This window comes from Clinocottus analis, unplaced genomic scaffold (assembly GCF_023055335.1).
Source record: "Clinocottus analis isolate CAN_PGR_092001 unplaced genomic scaffold, fCliAna1.0.p SCAF_5, whole genome shotgun sequence".
In the NCBI taxonomy this organism is placed as follows: Eukaryota; Metazoa; Chordata; class Actinopteri; order Perciformes; family Cottidae; genus Clinocottus; species Clinocottus analis.
In genome coordinates this window covers 666,608-694,168 of record NW_027176207.1, presented here as the reverse complement: position 1 = coordinate 694,168, position 27,561 = coordinate 666,608, and the positions used below count along the sequence as shown (strand labels likewise).

Here is a 27,561-nt window from a genome sequence, read left to right as displayed (position 1 = left end):
TGATTGACAATAAGCCCCGTCAGAGGCGGGACCAACTGGGACGACTAAACCAGACTTTTGTTTAATGGTGCAAACCAATCTTCAAATGAGGTGATAGTGAGCGGTGACTATGAGGTGACTATGAGAGGTGACAATGAGGTGACAATGAGGTGACTATGAGGTGACAATGAGAGGCGACAATGAGCAGTGACAATGAGGTGACAATGAGGTGACAATGAGCAGTGACAATGAGGTGACAATGAGGTGACAATGAGAGATGACAATGAACGGTGACGATGAGCAGTGACAATGAGGTGACAATGAGAGGTGACAATGAGGTGACAATGAGAGGTGACAATGAGAGGTGACAATGAGGTGACAATGAGAGGTGACAATGAGAGGTGACAATGAGAGGTGACAATGAGAGGTGACAATGAGGTGACTATGAGAGGTGACAATGAGAGGTGACTATGAGAGGTGACAATGAGAGGTGACAATGAGGTGACAATGAGAGGTGACAATGAGAGGTGACAATGAGGTGACAATGAGAGGTGACAATGAGGTGACTATGAGAGGTGACAATGAGAGGTGACTATGAGAGGTGACAATGAGAGGTGACTATGAGAGGTGACAATGAGAGGTGACTATGAGAGGTGACAATGAGAGGTGACTATGAGAGGTGACAATGAGAGGTGACAATGAGGTGACAATGAGAGGTGACAATGAGAGGTGACAATGAGAGGTGACAATGAGAGGTGACAATGAGAGGTGACAATGAGAGGTGACAATGAGGTGACTATGAGAGGTGACAATGAGAGGTGACTATGAGAGGTGACAATGAGAGGTGACAATGAGGTGACAATGAGAGGTGACAATGAGAGGTGACAATGAGGTGACAATGAGAGGTGACAATGAGGTGACTATGAGAGGTGACAATGAGAGGTGACTATGAGAGGTGACAATGAGAGGTGACTATGAGAGGTGACAATGAGAGGTGACAATGAGGTGACTATGAGAGGTGACAATGAGAGGTGACTATGAGAGGTGACAATGAGAGGTGACAATGAGGTGACAATGAGAGGTGACAATGAGAGGTGACAATGAGGTGACAATGAGAGGTGACAATGAGGTGACTATGAGAGGTGACAATGAGAGGTGACTATGAGAGGTGACAATGAGAGGTGACTATGAGAGGTGACAATGAGAGGTGACTATGAGAGGTGACAATGAGAGGTGACTATGAGAGGTGACAATGAGAGGTGACAATGAGGTGACAATGAGAGGTGACAATGAGAGGTGACAATGAGGTGACAATGAGAGGTGACAATGAGAGGTGACAATGAGAGGTGACAATGAGGTGACTATGAGAGGTGACAATGAGAGGTGACTATGAGAGGTGACAATGAGAGGTGACAATGAGGTGACAATGAGAGGTGACAATGAGAGGTGACAATGAGGTGACAATGAGAGGTGACAATGAGGTGACTATGAGAGGTGACAATGAGAGGTGACTATGAGAGGTGACAATGAGAGGTGACTATGAGAGGTGACAATGAGAGGTGACTATGAGAGGTGACAATGAGAGGTGACTATGAGAGGTGACAATGAGGTGACTATGAGAGGTGACAATGAGAGGTGACTATGAGAGGTGACAATGAGGTGACAATGAGAGGTGACAATGAGAGGTGACAATGAGAGGTGACAATGAGGTGACTATGAGAGGTGACAATGAGGTGACAATGAGGTGACAATGAGAGGTGACAGTGAGCGGTGACAATGTCAGGTGACAATTAGGTGACAATGAGGTGACAATGAGAGGTGACAATGAGGTGACAATAATGTGACAATGAGAGGTGACAATGCACCAGAGGAGATGAAGTATGCTTTACATAACATGTGTATGTGTTTGAGGCACATTTATCTTTATAAATTGCAATGTCTAACATGCTGACGTAAAAAACTGAAAGATACTGCAACACAATTCACCTGAGGTGCGTGGGCCGGTGAGGACTCACTGCGCTGCAGCTCCTCCAGGTGAGTCTGAGCTCAACACATTGAACACAAAGGTCAGCCAGTTCATGGAGTCGGGTCAATATGTCAGCGTGTCTCCTGCTCTGCTTCTCCCAACAAAGCTGATTCCACGGTGAAGGAGAGTCCTCTCAGTCTCATGAACATGAACCGAGCCTCCACCTCACGGTTACAGGCTGCGTTGCTTTAACGGAAAGCTCACTTCTGCGTGAGAAGCCCTGATTGTGTCTCTAATCAAAGTCCCACAATGCATCAGCGCTAAGCGACCGCTCATGAAGTCAGCTCCTTTCATGAAGCTCATGTCCACTCATGTGTCGGACTGATGGGGAAGCTGCCTGAAGAAAGGACGAAACAAGTTGAACTGTCTCTAAACACGTCCGTTACAGATCTCATCTGTTACTTAGCGGCTCGGTGTGTGACAGATATGAACGGCGAGAGGAACAGGGAGTGACTGGAAGGCAGCAATGCATTAACCATGTGCTACTATTTATATCGTAGGAGCATGGGTGACCCAGTAACTCACGTGTGTTATGCAACATATGAATGGAGCAAAAAAAGAGCATGGCACATCCCAGGGGCCGGGGTCTCCTTGTCATAGATGCCAATTAAAGGTAATTGCAGTAATCAGGGAATGCTGCGAACGGGAGGACGAATGAGAGCGACTGTAAAGGCACGGACTGAGCATGCCCAGACGCTGAAGCCTGGCGCCTGGAGGTTCTGCCTCCATCCTGCTCTCTGCTCCCTCCAACTCAACCTGTGGGGGATGGACTGTCTACAAAGAAAACATACAAAGTCTGCTTCTTCAGCAATTATTCAGCACCCTGTTGCCTTGGCACCTATGCATGAATACACTGATTCAAAAAACAGAGTATGTCAAGCTAGTTTATTCTCAAATTGCCTGGTGAATAATTTGCATTTAAATCACTGAATCCCATTTTGAAACCAACGTGTTGCTGGTTAAGTATCCACCACGGACTGAAAGGTGAAAGCGCCCTGAACCTCTGTGCTCACGAGGTTACACACAGACAGGACGCTCTCCATCGGGACCGCATGCAAAGCATTGGAGGGTGTTTTTCTTCTTCAAAAACAAGGGTTATTAATATTTCTCTGATCCTCCCCTCTAAACTCAAACCTAATTTTACCATTAAAATGTTAATGCTCATTTTTTTGCTCATCCCAAATCACACATGAGGAATTATCGCTCGCCCACATGATGAACATCATGAATGTCCTGCTAGCGGCTGAATAAATGTTATTCTGTTCCCTGAATGAGTGACCGGCTGCAGAGCTGCCAAGAGGCTTCACCACGACACTCATGCGGTATTTTATAGGTTAGACAATATGATGCTTTAATAATTATATTATTACTTGAAGAATAATAATAAGTGAAGGCGGCGGCTGGTGAAAAGAATACTCACTGCTGAGAGGCACAATGTTCAGTCCACTAACCTCAAGATAAACACGTCATGATCGGTCGGACTATAAAACATAAAAATCACCTTCACGACTGAGCTCAAAAAGTATGTTTTTATGCTAATGAATTAGTTTTTAGAGTAAATCCCTGAGAAAAGGACGACATGACCCTCCCCTGCTCTCCCAGGAGATTCAGATCACCTCCCAATAACAAAGGGAAGAACAATAAAACAATAAAACATCCTTTTCTGCTTTTTCAATTATAAGTTCAGTATTGCAGATTCTAAAGTTTCTGCTTCAAATGATTTCCTAAGTGGTTGAAGACACTGAAACATTAATATGACGCTCTCTCTGAAGGCTGAAGAGAAAAGCACCTCAAGAAGTGAAGAGCACAGCAGACAACACATATTATTATAAGATACAAACTAATCTGCACAAAAAGTCTTTAGGAGCTTAAGTGAGCTTGAAGTCCACTAGATAATCTTTACAATGTTTTCACCCACATCTCACATCTCTGCGGCACGTTGATGGAAACACATGACGTCAGAGTTCAGGCAGGAAAAGCACTTTGTTGGTTTTCTCTCCTGTAAGTACGGACGGGATGTGAACCTTTCCAAGAACTTCCCATCAGCCTGTGAAAGCTCGGAGCCTCTTCTCTCCTGATGCAACAAGCCGTGAACTCTGAAAGCCAGTGTGTGTCTTGCAGCTCATGTTATGTTAATGGATCACCCTTGGGTGCCAGGTCACGGTCAGTGTTGCCCTTTTGATGCACTCTATAATTGCTGCAAGGCCATTTCTTTTTGAAAATGTCCATGATGTCAGACTGAGGGGTTGAGGGTCAAAGGCCTCGTCCGATGATGAAGAGCCAAAATACTAAAGCAGAATTATTTTAAGCTTTTTTTTCATTTTTTATTTTATACTGACCCAATAAGTTATAAAAATCATTATGGTCCATTATCAGGAACAGTAAAGCCTTCTTTGCCAGTTCATAACCCACGTGTGGGTGCTGTGACGTCACCTGTGGGCGGTGCAATAACATGAATGACAGCAGGTAAAAGCACCAAATACCTGTTGAGTATCAGCGTGCTCCAAAAGAAATAACCAAGTCTGGACTGATTGATTCCTCAAGGTGATGATGATGATGGTGATGATGATGATGGTGATGAAGCATCGTCATGATGAAGCACACGTGTGAGTGTGATATCCCAAACAGCCACATTTCATTTACATGTATTGTATGTATGCTCTGCGCCTTTAAACACGCTTTTAAACGCGCCTTTAAACGCGTCTTTGAGCCTTTAAACGCGTCTTTGCGCCTTTAAACGCGTCTTTGAGCCTTTAAACGCGTCTTTGCGCCTTTAAACGCGCCTTTGAGCCTTTAAACGCGTCTTTGCGCCTTTAAACGCGTCTTTGCGCCTTTAAACGCGTCTCTGCGCCTTTAAACGCGTCTTTGCGCCTTTAAACGCGCCTTTGAGCCTTTAAACGCGTCTTTGCGCCTTTAAACGCGTCTTTGCGCCTTTAAACGCGTCTTTGCGCCTTTAAACGCGTCTCTGCGCCTTTAAACGCGTCTTTGCGCCTTTAAACGCGTCTTTGCGCCTTTAAACGCGCCTTTGAGCCTTTAAACGCGTCTTTGCGCCTTTAAACGCGCCTTTGCGCCTTTAAACGCGTGTTTGCGCCTTTAAACGCGTCTTTGCGCCTTTGCGCAGAGCCTCGAATCACCACAACTGCATCGGCGCTGGCTGGGTTGCTTAGCAACTGGACAGCACAGAGATCCCTGAAGAAAACCTCCTCCTATAAAACACGAGCTCGTGGGATTCTTCAATTGTGGCGTGCGCGTCAGCGGCTCCCAGTAAGGACGTGCGCGCATGCTTCACATACACAGCGCGAGTCCTGCGCGGTCCACGAGGAGCTGAAGGAAGAGACGCTCTAAAATATAGATATCGATACATTGCGCGTGCTTTTTTTATGTATGGGTGCGTGTACGTGCGTGCGTGTCTCTCTGTACGCGTGTTCCAAAAAAAAGAAGAATTGTGGCAAAGTGGAAGAAATGCACGAGAGCGCAGCGGCACGCGCGCGCAGCATCCTGATGGAGCTCAGAGAGAAGCGGCGATGCAGCGCATGGACACACTGTCGCTAAGGAATTCACCTTAGGTGTCCCCCCCCTCCTCCCTCTCTCTCACACACACACACACACACACACACACACACACACACACACACACACACACACACACACGCACACACGCACGCACGCACGCACCCTCACCCCCCCTCCGCTCCCCCTCCAGTACGCTAGGACATCATTTTAATTTCCACTAAGAACTGGGAGGCAGCGGCAGCAGTGGAGCTGTCCTCGGAGTCTTCGGGCTGTTGCATGTGTGTGTGTGTGAGTGAGTGTGTGTGTGTGTGTGCTGTCAGCGTTCGGAGGAGACGCGCGCGGACACTAACGTGTTGAAACGCCATTCAGCGTTGGACAGCGGAGGCAAGTGGACTTTTTTTAAGCAGGTTGTGTGTCGTTGGGCTCCGACCCCGCGCATCACGCATTGTGCTTTAAGGGAACATCCCGATTTCTCGGCGTCTAATTTGTTGTGTTTTTTCCCACCAGAGGAGTGATACAGCCGCTCTGACGTCTGCATCAGATATTACCCACTGCTTTTTCTATGTGCATTTTCCCCTCAGTGACTTTGCGCTGATCTACATCAGCAGCAGCAGCGGCGACAGGGGGGTGGGGGGTGGGGGGGGAGAAGAAGAAAAACGGAATGAAGATTTCATTTTTCTTTTTGTTAAGCCCACCGCTCCCCTTCAGCCGACCAGCCTTTCCAGCTGAAAGAAATCTCTCTTAACAACATCGCGCTGTGGACTCGTCTGGAGCGTCGCTGGAACCATGCCTCTCCTGCAGATTTGGACTGGGAAATTTCATCCACCGATTTGATCACCAGGAGGCTGCTGCTCAGTCATTCATGCCAGTGTTTGTTTTTTTAAGGGGAAGAGTACTTGTCATCACTTTCAAAAGTATTGTGTATGCTGTTTTTTGAGCAAGATGTCTGATCTTCTGGTGTTGGTCGAGGGGCTTTGTGACCTGCACGGATTTCCATAGCCGGGAAAACAGCGGGGGCCAATTAGGAGATTTAAAAGAAGAAGAAAGAAGCAACAACCCGAGAAGCTGGAACAATGAACACATCGCATGCGTACATGTAGGTTAGTTTCTTCGGCATTTTTAAAAGGCAATTTTTTTTTTAATTGCCCTTTTTTTTACTTTGTGCATTTCCTGGAGGACCACTGGACTGGTTGGATTATAGAAACTATCTCTAAGGATTTGTGGAGATGTTGGGTCGTCAAGAAGATAAATTATGTGGAATTTGCTCTGCTCTGGCGGCTTTGTCCTTCTTCTTCTGCTTTGTTCAAAGGTAAGAACACGTCGCTCATTGGAACCAACAACAACACAAATCCTCCGCGGTCGCACCGGCAGACGGGTCGCCGGTCAATGAAAGGCTGACATGTGGCAAACCTCCCAAACGGAGCACCCAGGCCTACTTATTAGAGGCATTACTGCCGAAATATGCTCTATTAGACGGCGCTGTGGCGCGCGCGAGCGTAAAAACATGCGCGTGCACGCGGTATCAAGCCTATTGTGAAACGTAACCCACTCCCGATATGAAAATGGGGAAATACATGTGTGTGCTGGAGAGGACGACTCTCAGCATGACGCCGCCTGGAGAGACAGCGCCACAGCGCCACGAGAGATGCTGATGATCAGCTGATGGATCAATCAGCTGACGGTCGATTGATTACTCCAGAGTAAGAGCAGCAGATGCGTGTCTCCGTGCTGTGGGACAGCAGACTTGTTGTATTCATAACAACGTGAATCCCGTTCACGTCATCAACGTGGCTGCATCTACTGACTGAAACAGATCCCAAATAATCCCTCAAGCTGTTGTTCTGGAGACAGGACAAGGTGTCGATTTAACGAATATATATATATATATATATATATATATATATATATATATATATATATATATATATATATATATATATATATATGTACAGGCTTGTAGTTTAGCCTACAGTATGCATTACTGCACAGGCCTTGCAGAACATGAACAGTCTCCAGATGAGTCTGTGTGTAGATGTGTTGGTAAAGACATTGGTGCACATCCCTCTGCTCTTCCTCTCCTGCAGTAACCTGCAGCCTCTCGTGAGGTTCAGGTGCTCAGAGAGAACTGGGTCGACGTTCTGATCCCGTCGCAATAACCCGGCCTCTCCGAAGAGAGGGCCGTGCTCTCGCATGTGTTTCAGGTGTCGTTCGTCTTCTCAGAACGATGCTTTCAGGCGTCAAACCCACCAGTCCTGTAACCGCCAGCTTGATGAACAGCTGCTCTACCTATGAGCTAATTGAACAGAGCTTCCCTGCCTGAGCCCAGGGCTAGTGCTCCTATCAGGGGAGCAATTTTAACCCCCTCCTCCTCCTCCTCCTCCACACACACACACTCATCACACACCTTCCCCGTAACAAGGAACCTCAGCTGGAGAGCCGGTCTCGGTCAGGTGATGCAGGTCATGGCACCAATGTTATAAGTGTCAGTCAGACTCTTGTAACGCCTCCTGGGGCCGGAGGCCTCCAGCCTCAGACCCACCAGCCTCTGACGTGTGTTTGAATACACACCAATAAGACGGCATGGCCACCGCTTGTTACCCGAGTGGAAAAAACAACTTTAACATTGTTACTTTTAATGCCACTTCTTTTAATGCCACATCAATAAAAAGCTTGACAGGTGTATTACATCACAGCCCTTACACTGATTAGATGAATGCTCTGCAGGTGGGGCTGCAATGCATACTCAAGGCACATTGTTTAACCTTCCCCATGACAACACAGCAGCCAGCAGCTACATCTATATCTGCCTGACAATTAACGGTAACGAGCCCGAGAAAAAAAGACATTCACGAGCTGAACATATTTGCATTATCACGGTGAATGTTTATTCTTCTGGTTACAGCCCAGAGTGAAAGATTTAAACTGAAGTTGACTGAAATTGAGGATCAAATAGATGAAATGTGACAAAAAAGAGCTCAATTTTGAGGAAAAGGGGCTTGGTGGACGCATGCTTGTGTTTCATGCATCCTCGGTCCTCAGCGCGTTGGCGTGCGGCTTCCTCCTCCCGCGAGGCGTTCACGGCGTTCCTGTTGAGAACAGAGAGCGGCTGCACATCATGTATCCTACAGTTGGTGCGCTGGAGAGAAACCAAAAGATCTCTGACCAAAGCACCAGTCTTCAGTCTCTTACGCTTGTGGCTTCTCTCCTCAGCTCTTCCCCGGGAAGCACCGGAATGTCTGTGGCCAAGGCCACCGTGGACAAGCTGCTGAAGGGATATGACATCCGTTTACGGCCCGATTTTGGAGGTAAGTGTTGCAGCTCCGTCCTTTTTGGGGTCTCTGCTGTTGAGGGTGTGTGTGTGTGCACATCAGGGTGTGTGTGTGTGTGTGTGTGTGCATACGTAAGGGTGTTTGTGCACAACACTGCTCACGAGTCATCCCTCGGAAATCTGTGGAAGAGTTGGCCTGTGGCGAACTATAGGGGCCGGTTTTGATGCGACTTCTCGCGCGGTTACTCTGCATGTCTTGGCTTCTGGAAGATGGCTGCTCCTGGAGGAGAGCACATGGAGGAGAGCACATGGAGGAGATCACCTGGAGGAGAGCACATGGAGGAGATCACATGGAGGAGAGCACATGGAGGAGATCACATGGAGGAGAGCACATGGAGGAGATCACATGGAGGAGATCACATGGAGGAGAGCACATGGAGGAGATCACATGGAGGAGATCACATGGAGGAGAGCACATGGAGGAGAGCACATGGAGGAGATCACATGGAGGAGAGCACATGGAGGAGAGCACATGGAGGAGATCACATGGAGGAGATCACATGGAGGAGATCACCTGGAGGAGATCACATGGAGGAGAGCACATGGAGGAGAGCACATGGAGGAGATCACATGGAGGAGATCACATGGAGGAGATCACCTGGAGGAGATCACATGGAGGAGAGCACATGGAGGAGAGCACTCAGCACTGTGTTGTCCTCTGATAAGAGCAGGGATGCTGAACATATTGATCTGTGATACTTGTGTCTGCTTCCAGTCCTCCGTGTGGTCTTTGTAGTGCACGTTGTGTTCCTCAGCGTCTGATCTGCTCATCAGGAAAGAACCTTTGCTCCATTAACTTTTATTGGAAATTGTGCATCTTTTTACATCCACTCTTTAGAATAATGAATCATAAATTATTCTGAGGATTTGAAGGCGTGGGGGACGACTCGTTAGTGTTTGTCATCGGGGATGATTGTTTTGCTGAAACGATTCAGCCACAATAGATGTTAAGCAACATAAAAAGTAGATTTATTCTTTAGCGTACTAGCCTAATGGCTAATGATGTATGAGCACAATGGGCGACTGACATCTGCAATTAAAGGTTTACAGAAAATTCATTTTCCCAAATGGAGTTTGCTGCTTGTACGTTGTGTAGCATCAACATCAGGAGGACGCGTCCTGCGTCCTGCGTCCTGCGTCCTGCGTCCTGCGTCCTGCGTCCTGCGTCCTGCGTCCTGCTTCCTGCTCTCGTCTCCTGACGGCAGCTGGTCTGTGGAGGCTCGTGGAGACGTCATAACTCTGTGACTGACAGCCGCGCTGATGCCTCTAATTGAATACAGAACGTGATTGTAATCATTTCAGCAGCAGCTTTTTGGTTCCTGCTGAACACGTGATCCAGGACTTTGTGTTCAGAAAAGATGATTGCTACTTAAAAAACCCTAAAATACATAAGAGGGCTTTATGCTTCCAGGCAGGTTGACGGGGTGCGATGCTCAGTGAGAGTCTGTCGCTGCTTGAGTTTGCTCCACGAAAACATTTCAACATGCTGAAAAAAAACTGCTTTTAAACTTGATGACGGACCTCCGTTCAGTTACAATAACTTAAAATCATATTCAGAAATAACACGAGACATTTCACTTTTCTTTTTGAATGAATGGTACAGAGGAAATGTTGCATCACTCACCTGCAACACACGTGATTATGCTACGCTACGCTGTTAGCATTTGTTAAGCTATGTGTACAAAAGCTGGACTGATTAAACAAATCATAAAACGATCACGTGATACACGATGATGCTCGTCGCCTCAAGAGCTTCACATGTTAAATTCAGTCTGGCAGGTTTTCTGTGGAGCTAAAAATCATGTTTCCATTTAGAATATTTTATATATTTCAAATAGATTAAAAAAGAAATTAGAAATTGACCTCTTATTATTATTATTATTATTATTATTATTATTATTATTATTATTATTATTATTGTTGTTGTTGTTGTTGTATTTGACATAAACAATCTAATTTATGGAGATTAAACATCATCCTCAGTATCTTTAGCGCTCGGCAGCAGCTGGTCGGTCACCTGGTGAGGATGAAGCAGAGGAGGCGTCCAGCAGGTGTGACCTATCAGAGCAGACAACGTGACACAATGTGACCACCATGTGTTCACAGTTTCTATCTCGCTTTCTGGTGATGAATATGACTAAAAACAGATCTGGGAATGAAACTTACACATCAATCAAAATGCACATCTTGTGACTTATGAAACTATGCATTTACTATGATCAGAAGATTGGGTAAAGGTGCATATACAGCCATATGTCTGTGTACAATAATTATCAATATTGTATTATTTCACTGATGTGCAATTATTTGGTTGCTTACGTTTGATTTGAAACAGAGAAGTAATGGATCAATAACGACATCATCACGTTGCATCGCTTCCATAACTGTGAGATAAAGACAGAGGAAGTATTAGGGTTAGTTTATGTTTCATAATTGTTGGCATTATACTTCTTTATCAGCAGGTTGTAGATGTTTTTAGAGATGTCCTGACTTCAGTGATTCCACAGTCATGTCCTCCTCGCCGTTGGCTCCGGTGCCGTTGGCTCCGGTGCCGTTGGCTCCGGTGCCGTTGGCTCCGGTGCCGTTGGCTCCTGCACTGGACGTCTCGCAGCCCGTGCATGTGTTGCAGTGGGAGAGATAGTTTCAGAGCGAGCGGAGAGGAACTGCTGCAGCCTCCGGCCGCGGAGCTGGACTCCATCACGTCTTCATGTTTCCAGCATCAGTCAGCGACTTGTGTGGTGACGCGCCGCCGCCGCCCTCCAGCTCTCCTCGCTCAGCGGCTCTGAGCTCTGAGCAGACCGGACTCACTGGACCGAGCTGCTCACCGCCAGAAACACGCGTGACATGAAGAGATGGAAGAATCTGCTCAGAAAGAGTTTGTTATGAGCGTGTGTGAGACGCGCTGAGGCTCGCCTGCAGCACCCAGAGGTGCCGGCCGTCTGCACCTGAGACACAAACTGGACTCTGGACCGGAGACGCAAACCAAACGGCTGCTGCCCTTCAACCAGGAACCTGCAGATAGTTATTAATATGATTTAATTTGCAGAGAAACACGTGTCCTTGTGACTTCCCCTGACGGACGCGTTGTTTTCTACTCGTTTGGGTTATTTTCTCTCGTCTGAAACGTCTTAACATAAAGAATAACGACCAGAACCTCATGCCACCTCAATGTTGAAGTACTTCATGAATATTCATATTCAGCAGAGACAAAAGAAAGAAAGGATCTTTTTTTTTTTTAGTATTGAGCAACTTTTATTTTTTTCTGGTACAAATTGATTCATACAAGAATGTATTATATTATATGTTTATATTATATATTAACTATATTATATATTTATATTATATATTATTACGGCTTAATCCAATACTGTAATATAAATGAGTGGTTTGTTCTCTCCTCCCTCTCTGTAATGTCATTATCAGGTACTCTAATTGTGTAATAGTAAGGAAATAAAGCATGTTATAACAGTGCTGATAATACATTATACAATATTATAAAGTATGACAGTAATAGGAATTTTAATACACTATTATCATTGCTAATGAAATTACAGTGAGGGACTAGTGAGCGTTATGATACTTGACCATATAAGTCATTTTAAAATGCTTTATGGGGTCAGAGTAAGTGTTTTTATAATATTAGATATTATGGAAAGTGCCACCGTCGTGCTGTTTATCTCTTTTTAATATTCAACCCTAATGAAATAAGCATGAACACTTCTTCTGGTTATACTTCATCACACCCGCATGTCTCTCGTACTGCAGCTGTAACTCCATCCAGCAAATGCATGGAAAGGTGTAAAAAAGCTCTTTTCTTCTGGGTGGAGCAGGAGGAGCTGAAGCCGAGCAGGTTCAAAGGTCACAGCCGTCCAACAGCAGCGCTTCACGTCTGTAATGTGGCCGTTCAGCCACTTGATGGAGGGTTGTGTTGAGTGTTGTGTTGCTGACATGAGAAGACAGGAAGTACAGAAGCAGGTGCAGCAGGATCCCACCTGAAAGAAAACATGAACGATGTTAAAAGCACAAGGATTCATGTAGAAGAGACCCAACGTGTGACATGAAGAACCAACTGTCTGCTCATGTCACCTCCAACCAGAGAATCCTCATTAATGTCCTTCACAAGCACCGCCAGGTGAGAGAACCACCAGGTGAGAAAACCACCAGGTGAGAGAACCACCAGGTGTGAAAACCACCAGGTGAGAGAACCACCAGGTGAGAGAACCACCAGGTGAGAGAACCACCAGGTGTGAAAACCACCAGGTGAGAGAACCACCAGGTGTGAAAACCACCAGGTGAGAGAACCACCAGGTGAGAGCACCACCAGGTGTGAAAGCACCACCAGGTGAAATCACCACCAGGTGAAAGCACCGCCAGGTGAGAAAACCACCAGGTGAAAGCACCGCCAGGTGAAAGAACCACCAGGTGAAAGCACCGCCAGGTGAGAGAACCACCAGGTGAAATCACCACCAGGTGAGAGAACCACCAGGTGAAAGCACCACCAGGTGAAAGCACCACCAGGTGAGAAAACCACCAGGTGAGAGAACCACCAGGTGAGAAAACCACCAGGTGAGAAAACCACCAGGTGAGAAAACCACCAGGTGAAAGCACCACCAGGTGAAAGCACCACCAGGTGAAAGCACCACAAGGTGAAAGAACCACCAGGTGAGAGAACCACCAGGTGAAAGCACCACAAGGTGAAATCACCACCAGGTGAAAGCACCACCAGGTGAAAGCACCACCATGTGAAAGCACCACCAGGTGAGAGCACCACCAGGTGAGAGAACCACCAGGTGAGAGAACCACCAGGTGAGAGAACCACCAGGTGAAAGCACCACAAGGTGAAAGAACCACCAGGTGAAAGCACCACCAGGTGAAAGCACCACCAGGTGAAAGAACCACCAGGTGAAAGCACCACCAGGTGAAAGCACCACCAGGTGAAAGCACCACCAGGTGAAAGCACCACCAGGTGAGAGAACCACCAGGTGAAAGCACCACCATGAAAGCACCACCAGGTGAAAGCACCACCAGGTGAGCAGACTGCTGGCTCTCATGGTGACGTCGCCCTGGTGATGGTTTTCCCTGCAGCAGTTAGAGGAGCTGACCCGGTGCCGTTGTCCTGCAGTGTAGAACAGATGCAGCCATTGGGAGGAGCAGAGCGGTTGTAGCTCCTGTGAGGAGACCCATGAGGACCATTTGGGTTCCTCTCGTCTGTGGAGCGGCTCCACGCTGACGAGGAGCTAAAGCCCATCAACCAATGTTCTAGCATCTCCTGTCTCGCGTTCGATGATCAAGCATCTTGTTCCTGATGCTCGCTGAAAGTAAAGTCATGGCCGCACCACAACACCTGCTGAGCAGAGCGGTCAGGTCACACAGTGAAGGAGGCCTTCAGGAGACAAAGACCAGAGCAGCTTCTCTTGTTTTCTGGACTTCTCAGACCAAAGAGAGTCGCTTGAGCTGTTCAAACCTTCATCTCTTCTTGTGTCTCTCCAGTCGTCTGTAAGTTGCACTGAAACATCTCGGTTTGTGTCTTACGGTGATACAGTCTGTTTTTTATTGTTGTGGTTTTTGATAATAATAATAATAATAATAATAATAATAATAATAATAATAATAATAATAATAACAGGATAAAAGGACAATATCCATATAGTTTCATTCAGACTTATCTGTCATGATATATTTTAGGAAGCAATTTAAAATGAAGGATTTTAAAAACGAGGACGGGTAAAAGCTGAAAAATGATCCAAACCAAAACTGTTTCCATCTCTCTCTCAATGAAAGTAACGAGACAAAAGTCTTTAAATAGAGAAAGTTGTCAAGTTGACGTCCCGTCCTTTCAAACACAAGCAACCCAAAATGATCATAATGACCATAAACCTATCATAATACATGTAAAATAAGACCAATAAGAGTCTAATGAGAATGACGAGAAGCTGAAGTCCTGAAACACTTCGATGTTCCTGCTTTTGTCAGAGCGCTGCATTCATTTACTGCCTTGTCTAATTATTCACTAACATGTATATGCATTTAAACTGAAAGTGAGCTGCATGAAGCTGCAGGTCTGTCTCACATCACTTCATCATGTGGACTAATATGTGATTCACCACGATGATCACACAAATATACAAATGCATTGCAACATCATAATAACTGCTTATCTATAAAATAAATACACACAAACACAAATGCATTCAAGAGACCAGCGTGTCGCTTCATCTGTTGATGACAACAGAACCGACTTCTCCTGGACAACACGCCGCCGGGACGCAGACACACCCTGAAAGTCACGCCCGCTTTGTCTGAAGCATGAAGCATGGACCATGAAGCATGAAGCATGGTCCATGAAGCATGGAGCATGGAGCATGGTCCATGGTCCATGCTCCATGGTCCATGCTCCATGGTCCATGCTCCATGGTCCATGCTCCATGGTCCATGCTCCATGGTCCATGCTCCATGGTCCATGCTCCATGCTCCATGCTCCATGCTCCATGCTCCATGCTCCATGGCCTCCACACATACGTACATGATGCTCTGATGAAGTGGTCTTCATAAACGTCCCATAAAATGCAACTGAATCCATTTATGAAGTAGAGTAATGAAATACATGACCCAGCTAAATCAGTTTCATAAGAGGCCCATTTAATTATTCACCAGTCTCTCGTTGCGTTTACAAATACGTGTTACCTTGAAGTAGTCAATTCATCCTGTTTTTAATGTATATGTATATGTATGTATGTATATATATATATATATATATATATATATATATATATATATATATATATATATATATATATATATATATATAACGCATGTTTGTTCCTGTCTGATAGTTCTGCAGCTCTGCAGCGTCGTGATGTGAACTCAGAGTTCACATGAACTCAAGTTGTTTCCAGACTAAAGTTGGACATGTTTTCTTCCACGAGTGACACACTGATGGTCTTCCTGCTCACGGAACGGCTCCTGATGTGCTCGTTGTTCAGTCGACTCATCTTTCAGCTGAGCGGGAACACGATCACCTGGTCGTGTGTTTGTGCAGGTTGGCGTGCGGTCATGTGTGTGGTCACGTGTGTGTCTCATCATGTCTGCATGCGATCGAGTGAGAGGTTATTACTCTGCACTCCGGGTCGTGGACGGGTCCGGCTTCTGTCGCTGGTGCTGATGCACGAGGAGCTGGAGCCCTGCAGAGCATTGATCTCCATATTTAAAATAAAATGACAACACGCGTGACATCCAGTGTGTTGGAGGCGTGACAGGAAGCAGCTCCGCCCTCACCGCCGTCACACGGCCCTCCTTCTGGAGGACGTCTTGAATCCAGCTGTCGTCATCACAGGGAACATGAACAAAGCATGAAGGCTGACGTGTCGCCTTCAACACGCGTGTGTTTCCTGCTGAGCTGCTCAACATTTCTGGACTGCAAAGAACCAAATGTGTTCAAACCTACATCTACACTGCAGCATGCAGCATGCAGCATGTAGCGTATTAATGCTGCTGGACACGCTGAAGACAAGTAGACTGGACACAGGACAAGGTATGACAAACACATGTTCACGGGGGATCTGGAGCATTATGGGATGGAGCTCCAGAGAGAGAAAGCATCACACTGCCAGAGACTTAAGTTATTGATGTGCGCAGAACCAAATATATACAATTAAAACATCAATATTCTTTCTGTTGTGAGTACACCATCTGAATTATTTATTTGAATTAAAATAGCATTATTAATTAATCCTGATCTGTATCATTAAGTGGGCGGAGCTACGCTTCAAACGCTCCTCCTCTTCCTGATCAACGTCTTTAATGTGATGACAGGAACCTGCAGGTCGCACAACCTGCAACACAATACAGGGAAACATGTACCTGATGAAATACACACATTCATCTTCTCCTCTGCGTAGAGAAAAGACGCACAACACGAGCGCTGGTTGGTTTTAATGTCTGACGATGTCATCAAGTTGGCGTCAACACATTAACGGCAACAAAGAGACGGTGACGCAACGTGTTGCTGGTTCCTCCTGCATTGCTTCTCTTTAAGGTCGAGCATTGCAGGAGGAAAAGGTTTGCAAAATCATCAACAGCAGTTATGAATGTTGCTCCAGAAGCCATATTTGTACTGTATGTAATGTTTTTCATGCTATTCAGCTTTTTTATTTTACAATGGCTGTTGATTATGTCAGCATTTACATTGTCTTGCTGTCCTTACTATACTGAACATGCAGAATAATTTAGATTATCAGCACGAATAGGGTCCTCTGAAGCTTCCCTAAGTTGCTCTCGCTGCGTACTTTGTCCTTGTCTGGCGTCATAAACAGCGATACCGGCTCAGTGTGTATTAAATGCTATTCTGTCAGTCGTGCAGCAGAGAGAAAATGAATCTCGCCGAGCATACTGTTGATGTGCATAAACAGGATGACAAAGAAACCAGAGAGCCTGTAAATGTCTCACAGAAGGTGGCGTACTGGGTGATTTATGGAGCGCTGTCATTTGTTGTAGATCGCCCTGCAGATCTCAGAAATCCTTGTGACTGCTCACAAGTGGAAATCGGTTCTGCGATTATTTTGGATTACTTCAAATAAAAAGCTTTCAGAGCTGCATGTGCTCCTGTATGGGATGTGTTGCTGGGATGTGTTGCTGGGATGTGTTACTGGGATGTGTTACTGGGATGTGTTACTGGAGGTTCACTTGTGTATCTTTCAGGCAAAACGGACTTTAATGTCACACACAAAGTCTCGTGTGAGGACCCAACACCGACAAACTCACAAAGAGAAAGTAATGCTGGTAGAAGGTAGATCAGGACATGAGACAACACCATCACATTAAATACACAACATGTAGATCAGGACATGAGACAACACCATCACATTAAATACACAACATGTAGATCAGGACATGAGACAACACCATCACATTAAATACACAACATGTAGATCAGGACATGAGACAACACCATCACATTAAATACACAACATGTAGATCAGGACATGAGACAACACCATCACATTAAATACACAACATGTAGATCAGGACATGAGACAACACCATCACATTAAATACACAACATGTAGATCAGGACATGAGACAACACCATCACATTAAATACACAACATGTAGATCAGGACATGAGACAACACCATCCCATTAAATACACAACATGTAGATCAGGACATGAGACATCACCATCATGCTGAGTAAATAAAAGACAGACATTCTGAAAAGTGGACCAAAAACACACCAGAACATATGAACCTTTAAGAGACTGTGGAGTTGCAATGACACAAAACAAAATGGAGCTTTAAAACGTTGCCGAGCTCTCGCGTTACATCTTACGTTCTGCAAGCAGCCAATAAAAAACAAGACAAGCTCAATGCTGTTGTTGTCAAAATGCATTTCATTGTTGCTCAAGTGATGGAATTAGAAAATGTGATCACTTAACCTGCAGGATGAACTGGTGAACTGATGAACTGATGAACTGGTGAACTGATGAACTGGTGAACTGGTGAACTGGTGAACTGGTGAACTGATGAACTGGTGAACTGATGAACTGGTGAACTGGTGAACTGATGAACTGGTGAACTGATGAACTGATGAACATGTTCCTTTCGTTGGATCAACATGTGAGATGAAACATGACGTCGTTGTCTTTGGTTTGGAGTGTTTTTCAAGCCGCTGCTGTGCGTTGGTTCTCTCTGCGCGTGCACAGCGTTGTGTTGCTGGTCGGCGCGTCCTGTGACGTCAGCGGCGCTCTGCAGCTCCATCGTGACCGACTGAGGAAGAGGAGTCTGACACGAGCCTCACTGGTTCCTGTGTGTTTTACAGTCTCAGCATCTGGGACATGGGAACACAAGAAAAGCTGGCGGGCGTGCAGCGAGGTGAGAGCCTGCCTGCGTGAGGCAGCGTGCAGCCTTACCTGCGAGCACCTGATCCCCGGCCGTACAGGCGCCGGGTCCTGCGGCGCGTCATCAGAGCGCGGTCACCTGTCTGCGTACGCAGCCGGGTTTACTGATCTCATCTCCCACTGACCCACATGAGCCCAGCAGCAGCTTGATCTGGTTTGTAATGGAAAAGCAGTAAATGGAGCCATGAAGCTGTGGATCCGTTGCAGCGAGCCTGCTGAGGAGAAGAGACTCTTAATTGACCGAATACGAAAGAGAGACCCGAACGTGAGGAGAGCTCTACGACCAGCTCCTCATGGGCTCTACTGTATGCAACGCAAGTGTAACTGATCCTAAAGGCTCTGCTCTGTGTCCTGAGAGATAACAGACTCAATGCTCTTCACATACTTTACGTGTGCAGTTACAAACCGCTTCCCACGCGCTCGTTTCACCCGCTGTGAACGTGACCGCTGAGTGACGCGTGCAGGACATCAGCTGCAACCTGCACGCTGGCGGCCGCAGTCATGAAGTGATGGACGCCAGCAGCTCTTGCAGGACCAGTGGACGCTTTTGCGAGACCGCTTTGCATCCAGGCGGAAAGCACAGGCCGGCCGTCGTAACTCAGTCTCTGAGGAATGCCGATTCAGCGCAAAACAGCAGCGTGTTGTCAGAATCCCAGGATGGATGCTGCGGCGTGAACAAGTGGTACCCATCCTGATGGAGAAAGAACGCCCCGTGATTTATTTCACAGGAAACACAGGAAAAATGCTCGAGCTGGGCACTTTTCCCTTCACTTAGATTTTCTATTTGAATTAAATGAGGTGTGTATGTAAGCAGGCAGAGGAAGGGGGGGGGGGGGGGGGGGGCATGCAGGAGAAAGCACATACTTCATCTTCCCATTCAAAGTGTTGTTTTCAGCAACTTTGAAATGAAGGAGAGAAATGCTGATAGGATTGCAGCGGGACGTATCGCAGCAGAGCACAAACCTCGGGTCAGACTTCGGGGAGGCGTCCTGCTCGCCGGGCGGTTTCACCCCTCACTCTCCGCTCAACGGCCCCAAGGACACACGTTTTCAACCAGCAGTGATTGATGGGAGGTGCGTCCTTCACAGGGCCGGGACCGGCCGGCCAAGGGCGAGATGCAGCTACCCGCGAGGTGGACAGGGAGAGAAATGTCATGGACGGCGTCTGCAGAGAGACGCCGTCCTCCTCACCACCAGCGCGCGTAAAGCCTCATTATTGTACTCCAACAGCCGGCCGTACGAAACGGGTTTCCACATAAATATGATTTGTGCATCATGCAGCGCTGGAGGGGGAACAACAAGACGAGAGAGTGTAGATGTTGAAGTCAACAATATAAGCGAAACATAAAAAAACATAAAAGCTAGATATTACGCTTCACAAATACGCTTCAGGTCAGAGATGTTGGTAATAAGTGGCCTTTGTAGTTGCATCCGCTCTGATGTTTGGCCGACTGTGTTCACTGCTCGTCTCCGTCTCTTTGACTCTGCGGCGGCTCAGCATTAATACGCCACGTTGCATATTAACAACAGTTTGTGGTTCATCTGTGAGTTTGATGCAGCTGCAGTGTCATGTTTAAAACACTGAACACCTGTTTATCAATATATGATAAACATATACACTTTTCATGTTGTTATATACAAATTCAATCTTTTCTTCCTACTTTCTACTACTTTAAAACCAATAATATCACGACATCTATTCGTCAATTAAGCTGCAGCTTCGAGGGACAGGTGTGTGTGTGTGTGTGTGTGTGTGTGTGTGTGTGTGTGTGTGTGTGTGTGTGCGTGTGTGCGTGTGCGTGTGTGTGTGTGTGTTGAGTCTCGGCCCGCTTTGTGCCGTTCGGCGCTCGCGTTCCTCTCGGTGACGCTCTCCGTGATGCGTTCAGGGCCCCGAGCATCAGGACGCCGGTTCTCGTCGACTCGTTGGTCACCGTTCTGATTCCAACTGCAGGTAACCATAGCAACAGATCGTTCTGCTTTGTGCTGCGCAGACCTTGGTGTAATCATGATAATGCACTCTGAGGCTCTGATATAGAAAATAACCTCGACACCATTTTGTGTTTTGTCACTTACATGCAACTGTATTGCATCGTCAATTATGAGCCGTGGTGATGCTCAGTGGCAGAGCAGGCAGGAGGATGCAGGTGCAAGCGCTGCTAGCAGGAGGATACAGGTGCAGGCGCTGCTAGCAGCAGTGATGCAGGTGCAGGCGCTGCTAGCAGCAGTGATGCAGGTGCAGGCGCTACTAGCAGCAGTGATGCAGGTGCAGGCGCTGCCAGGAGGAGGATGCAGGTGCAGGCGCTGCTAGCAGGAGGCATGCAGGTGCAGGCGCTGCTAGCAGCAGTGATGCAGGTGTAGCGCTGTTAGCAGGAGGCATGCAGGTGCAGGCGCTGCTAGCAGTAGTGATGCAGGTGCAGGCGCTGCTAGCAGTAGTGATGCAGGTGTAGGCGCTGCTAGCAGTAGTGATGCAGGTGCAGGCGCTGCTAGCAGTAGTGATGCAGGTGCAGGCGCTGCTAGCAGTAGTGGTGCAGGTGTAGGCGCTGCTAGCAGGAGGCATGCAGGTGTAGGCGCTGCTAGCACTAGTGATGCAGGTGTAGGCGCTGCTAGCAGGAGGCATGCAGGTGCAGGCGCTGCTAGCAGTAGTGATGCAGGTGTAGGCGCTGCTAGCAGTAGTGATGCAGGTGTAGGCGCTGCTAGCAGGAGGCATGCAGGTGCAGGCGCTGCTAGCAGTAGTGATGCAGGTGTAGGCGCTGCTAGCAGCAGTGATGCAGGTGCAAGCGCTGCTAGCAGCAGTGATGTAGGTGCAAGCGCTGCTAGCAGCAGTGATGCAGGTGTAGGCGCTGCTAGCAGCAGTGATGCAGGTGCAGGCGCTGCTAGCAGCAGTGATGCAGGTGCAAGCGCTGCTAGCAGCAGTGATGCAGGTGTAGGCGCTGCTAGCAGCAGTGATGCAGGTGCAGGCGCTGCTAGCAGCAGTGATGCAGGTGCAGGCGCTGCTAGCAGCAGTGATGCAGGTGCAGGCGCTGCTAGCAGTAGTGGTGCAGGTGTAGGCGCTGCTAGCAGGAGGCATGCAGGTGTAGGCGCTGCTAGCACTAGTGATGCAGGTGTAGGCGCTGCTAGCAGGAGGCATGCAAGTGTAGGCGCTGCTAGCAGGAGGCATGCAGGTGTAGGCGCTGCTAGCACTAGTGATGCAGGTGTAGGCGCTGCTAGCAGGAGGCATGCAAGTGTAGGCGCTGATAGCAGGAGGCATGCAGGTGTAGGCGCTGCTAGCAGTAGTGATGCAGGTGTAGGCACTGCTAGCAGGAGGCATGCGGGTGCAGGCGCTGCTAGCAGTAGTGATGCAGGTGCAGGCGCTGCTAGCAGTAGTGATGCAGGTGCAGGCGCTGCTAGCAGTAGTGACGCAGGTGTAGGCGCTGCTAGCAGTAGTGATGCAGGTGCAGGCGCTGCTAGCAGTAGTGATACAGGTGTAGGCGCTGCTAGCAGTAGTGATACAGGTGCAGGCGCTGCTAGCAGGAGGCATGCGGGTGCAGGCACTGCTAGCCGGCAGCCACACTGTAGTACTTACAGTAATGTATGGAGACTCTGAGGTGCTGGCATATAGATGGAGTCTGGATGCTAACTGAGGCTCAGGCCTCAACAACCCGCCTGTGTCTAAAGAAGAACTACACGGTTCCTTTTCCATACATACCACCTAAAACACAAAGGCATGGTTTAATTTATAACAAAATGAAATACTTATTCTACAAAAACATGAACAAATAGAAAAATATTAAATGAATTATCTTCTTTTGCATGTTTGTCATACAGAAGCGTTGCAGAGCGCATGATGTTGTAAAGTCAGTATTGGGTCACGAGGCGCTACGCTAGCTTTCTGTTTGACCTCTCTACTTTAGCCTCAGGAACTCATCGCCTGTGAAAACACAATGTGGTAAAATATGTATACGCCAAATGGTGTCTGTGTGTGTGTGTGTGTGTGTGTGTGTGTGTGTGTGTATGTGTGCGCTCCTTACCCAGTGTGCACTGGGGCCCGTCCTAACTTCCTCACGCCACTGAAACTGCACATTTCTTTTGCGGTATATGATCCCTGTGACCCTGCAACCACAGCTGCGTTACAATCACGCGCATTCACTTAGAATAAAGCCGTAGCGCCAAATACTGAGCGTCCTTATCATAAGAAGTAAATACCTCCAGCTGCTGGCTGTTTTTAAAGTGCATGCTCTCAACTGACGATCCATTATTCAGGACCGGTTTGGTCCGGTGGGCGCTTCCACGTCGTGCACTGTGCTGCCGCTCAGTCTACGATTCAGTCAACGACGCAAACACGTGAAGCTTAAACAAGAGTTCTTGTGTCTATCTGCTGCAATCACATGAACCAAATGATTATATATATATATATATATATATATACATATATATATATATATATATATATATATATATATATATATATATATACATATATATATATATATATATATATATATATATATATATATATATATATATATATATATATATATATAGTTACAGCGTACAGCTGCTGTGCACGTCGTGCATGTGCAGCGTCGTCCGCTGTCTTCTGCTCTGCTGTCATTCACCTGCAAAGTGCTCATTTAGTTCATAATGCATGCTGTCTGCGCTCCATTAAGAGCCTCTGCAACAGATCCCAGCATTGAGCCCGTGAGCTCTCGTGCAGTTTGAACACATCCGGAGGACTCGACCGGCCGGTGAGCCGCTCGTCACATGACACTTCTTGTCTACTTCCTGTCTCTGAGCTCGCAGCAGCACTTCTCTTGGTCTCATCTCGCTGTCCACACTTTACATTGTTGTTTTTTATAGACTATTGTTTCCTTGTTTTTGAGTCTGTCATTAGAGGCTGTTATCCAGCTCTGTTGACTTTTGTTTGTCACATTGTTTTTTCTTTGTTTTGTTTGAGGTGAGAAAGTTTTTTTTGTATTTCTTTTTTTATCTCAGCTGCACAATGTGACTTTCTCTGTTCCTTTGGTGTGCCATCGTTTCATGTGCAGATAAATAAACTCTAAACTTTAGATGGGAGAAGAAGCAAAGACTATTAGTGAGATTCATATGGATAAAAACAAGCTTTATGTATATTACGTGACGCAGGAAACTCTCTCACATCCTGCACTGGTCGAGTTAGTAATATTCATTGTGTAGCTGTTTGTCATTTGTAGTTTTCATTGGGGTTGTTTCTTGATGGCCGGACGACACAGACCTGACGGGAACGCCCAGAATCCTGTTAACACTGTCATGTTTACGGCCGTGGCATTGAGGAGATGACGTGAGGTGAGGGGAGATGTATGGGGTGACATGCAAAGGTCTCGGGTCAGACGTGAACCAAGGACGTTGCGATTCATCGTCTCGGCCTTAACCCCTCAGCTCCCAGCATGCTCCAGTGTTTCAGGCTTTATGGTCTGTGCTTTCAAACGCGCTCTCTGCTCTCTGTGACGTCGTCGCAGCTTGGGAAAAAGAATCAGCAGTAATAAAAACGTGTTTTTCAAAATGGCAGCCGAAAAACATTATCCTCTTTTCACTTGCACGCACACCAGAGTTAATGTAATGTCCACAAATTAATATATTAATAAAGAATTAATTCAGGAATCCCAGTCTCTTGAGACACCCTAGCCATGATCGTTGAGGAGGATCTACACATAATTACCACAGGTTAATGTAATTACACAGGCACCTTCGGCAGGACTTACCATTACACGGCCCGCCGCTGAGGCAACTGGGATTTACTGCACATGGAGCGTTGCTCAGGAGATTAGCTTCAAGGAGACAGAGGCCGCTTCTTCAGAGGAAAAAGCACAAATGCCTAAAAATCGTTACCTTTCCCACTTGGTCATACTTCAAAATGTTCACTTCAAAATCATAAAGGGACATGGAAACGAAGGCATTGATTAAAACCGCCAATGTGTGACCTGCTGAATAAATCAGCTCTATAAATAAATGAATTAGAAGTTGGACCATAAATGAATCATACACTTCTTCAGCCAATACGTTTCCAAATGGCTTCGGGGCGAATCCCGCTAGCAGCGCTCTGTCCTCAAATGCCCACATTGTACTTCGACAGATTTCTTTCATTTATTCATAAAGAAACTAACCTCCCGGGGTCTCTTTCATTTAACTGTGAGTTTAAAACAGAAGCGTGACATCACACGATCTTCACAGCGGCCATCTTTGTGCTGCACATGAACGTCTGAACCGCTCTGCACATCTTTAGAAGGACTGGAGCAGAACTTTGAGGGATTTTAATGTGAAATGTTAAGTTAACTTCCCTTAGCCGTCTCTAGTAAAGACTCCAGTAAAGACTCCAATAGAGACTCCAGTAAAGAAAGACTTCAGTAGAGAAAGAGTCCAGTAAAGACTCCAGTAAAGACTCCAGTAGAGACTCCAGTAAAGACTCCAGTAGAGACTCCAGTAGAGACTCCAGTAGAGACTCTAGTAGAGACTCCAGTAAAGACTCCAGTAAAGACTCCAGTAAAGACTCCAGTAGAGACTCCAGTAGAGACTCCAGTAAAGACTCCAGTAGAGACTCTAGTAGAGACTCCAGTAGAGACTCCAGTAGAGACTCCAGTAGAGACTCTAGTAGAGACTCCAGTAGAGACTCCAGTAAAGACTCCAGTAGAGACTCCAGTAGAGACTTCAGTAGAGACTCCAGTAGAGACTCCAGTAGAGTCTCCAGTAGAGACTCCAGTAGAGACTCCAGTAGAGACTCTAGTAAAGACTCTAGTAGAGACTCCAGTAAAGACTCCAGTAAAGACTCCAGTAGAGACTCCAGTAAAGACTCCAGTAGAGACTCTAGTAGAGACTCCAGTAGAGACTCCAGTAAAGACTCCAGTAGAGACTCCAATAGAGACTCCAGTAGAGACTCCAGTAGAGACTCCAGTAAAGACTCCAGTAGAGACTCCAGTAGAGTCTCCAGTAGAGACTCCAGTAGAGACTCTAGTAAAGACTCTAGTAGAGACTCCAGTAAAGACTCCAGTAAAGACTCCAGTAGAGACTCCAGTAGAGACTCCAGTAAAGACTCCAGTAGAGACTCTAGTAGAGACTCCAGTAGAGACTCCAGTAAAGACTCCAGTAAAGACTCCAGTAGAGACTCCAGTAGAGACTCCAGTAAAGACTCCAGTAGAGACTCTAGTAGAGACTCCAGTAGAGACTCCAGTAAAGACTCTAGTAGAGACTCCAGTAAAGACTCCAGTAGAGACTCCAGTAAAGACTCCAGTAAAGACTCCAGTAGAGACTCCAGTAGAGACTCTAGTAGAGACTCCAGTAAAGACTCCAGTAAAGACTCCAGTAGAGACTCCAGTAGAGACTCCAGTAAAGACTCCAGTAAAGACTCCAGTAGAGACTCCAGTAAAGACTCGAGTAGAGACTCCAGTAGAGACTCTAGTAGAGACTCCAGTAAAGACTCCAGTAAAGACTCCAGTAGAGACTCCAGTAGAGACTCCAGTAGAGACTCTAGTAGAGACTCCAGTAAAGACTCCAGTAAAGACTCCAGTCGAGACTCTAGTAGAGTCTCCAGTAGAGACTCCAGTAGAGACTCCAGTAAAGACTCCAGTAGAGACTCCAGTGGAGACTCCAGTAAAGACTCCAGTAGAGACTCCAGTAAAGACTCCAGTAGAGACTCCAGTAGAGACTCTAGTAGAGACTCCAGTAGAGACTCCAGTAGAGACTCCAGTAGAGACTCCAATAGAGACTCCAGTAGAGACTCCAGGAGAGACTTCAGTAAAGACTCCAGTAGAGACTCCAGTAAAGACTCCAGTAAAGACTCCAGTAGAGACTCCAGTAAAGACTCCAGTAGAGACTCCAGTAGAGACTCTAGTAGAGACTCCAGTAGAGACTCCAGTAGAGACGTCCTGACGTTCAGCTGAAGCTCACCAGACTGGGCATTCATTCCCTTACTTCCCTGTTATGATATTTTCACAAAATGTACAAAATGATTAGTACATTATTAACAGCTCACGCAATATAAATACACAAAATATGTATTTTGTACTTTTAAACTCTCTTGTATTTACCTGACGAAGGTACAAAGTACTCAATGAAATGTAATGAAACTGAAGCTTCATCCCGTTGGATGCTTCAGTGTTCCTCCTGGGGTTGTAGTTCATGAGTCAGGAAGGTGATCTGTGTCTGTGCATGTGAGGAAGCAGTGTTCATCTGCATATCTGTGCATGTGAGGAAGCAGTGTTCATCTGCATATCTGTGCATGTGAGGAAGCAGTGTTCACATGCGGCGTCTCAGTGGAGTCAGAGCAGGTTTCATACATCAGGCTGCAGGTTTGTGGCAGGAGAGGACGATAAGATGAGGCCACCTTTACTGATCCCCTCTCTCTGCTGTGATGTACTGCCTCTGCTCTCCTGCTTTACCTCATCATTTCCTTCTTCCTTCTCTTCTGTCCTCGTTCGCTCGTCGCGCCAGAGCCGCTTTAATGATTTCCCGTTATTCACCAGCTATCACTAATCTTACCTCGCCGGTTCCTCCATCCATACTGGAGTTTCCATAACAGTGTGCTGTATATTTAGAGCTTTCAACAGTGATATAAATGTACTGTCCTCAGTAACTTTCATGGGATTTATAAAGTCCCATTGAGATCCAGTTTTTAAGGAAGAGCTGAGTACGTGTTAATGTAATTAAATATATATCAGTCACTGCTACATGCATGCAACGTTGTGGGCAACAATCCTATTGGCTCACAGATAAATGTAGAAGAAACATGAAGAAAATGTGATGTGTGGTTTCATATAATAATAGAACGGCCGGACAGAAAGAGTCCAGGTTGCACCACTGAAGTTGGAACCAT

General features: G+C 46.6%; 1 protein-coding gene across 4 annotated transcripts in view; it reads left to right on the top strand.

The window, feature by feature from the left end:
* The first annotated feature begins 5,275 nt into the window (after positions 1-5,275).
* gabrb4 (gamma-aminobutyric acid type A receptor subunit beta4) overlaps positions 5,276-27,561 on the top strand; it is a 52,702-nt gene continuing 30,416 nt past the window's right edge. For 2 of the 4 annotated variants that reach the window (XM_068599890.1, XM_068599888.1), the window contains exons 1-2: positions 5,276-6,827; positions 8,729-8,823. In XM_068599890.1, the coding sequence (XP_068455991.1) occupies positions 6,745-6,827; positions 8,729-8,823 (178 nt within the window). In that variant the 5' untranslated portion in view covers positions 5,276-6,744. Of the gene's footprint in view, positions 6,828-8,728; positions 8,824-20,636; positions 20,692-27,561 lie in introns of those variants that run through there. The other 2 variants (XM_068599889.1, XM_068599891.1) reach the window with 2 other exon arrangements.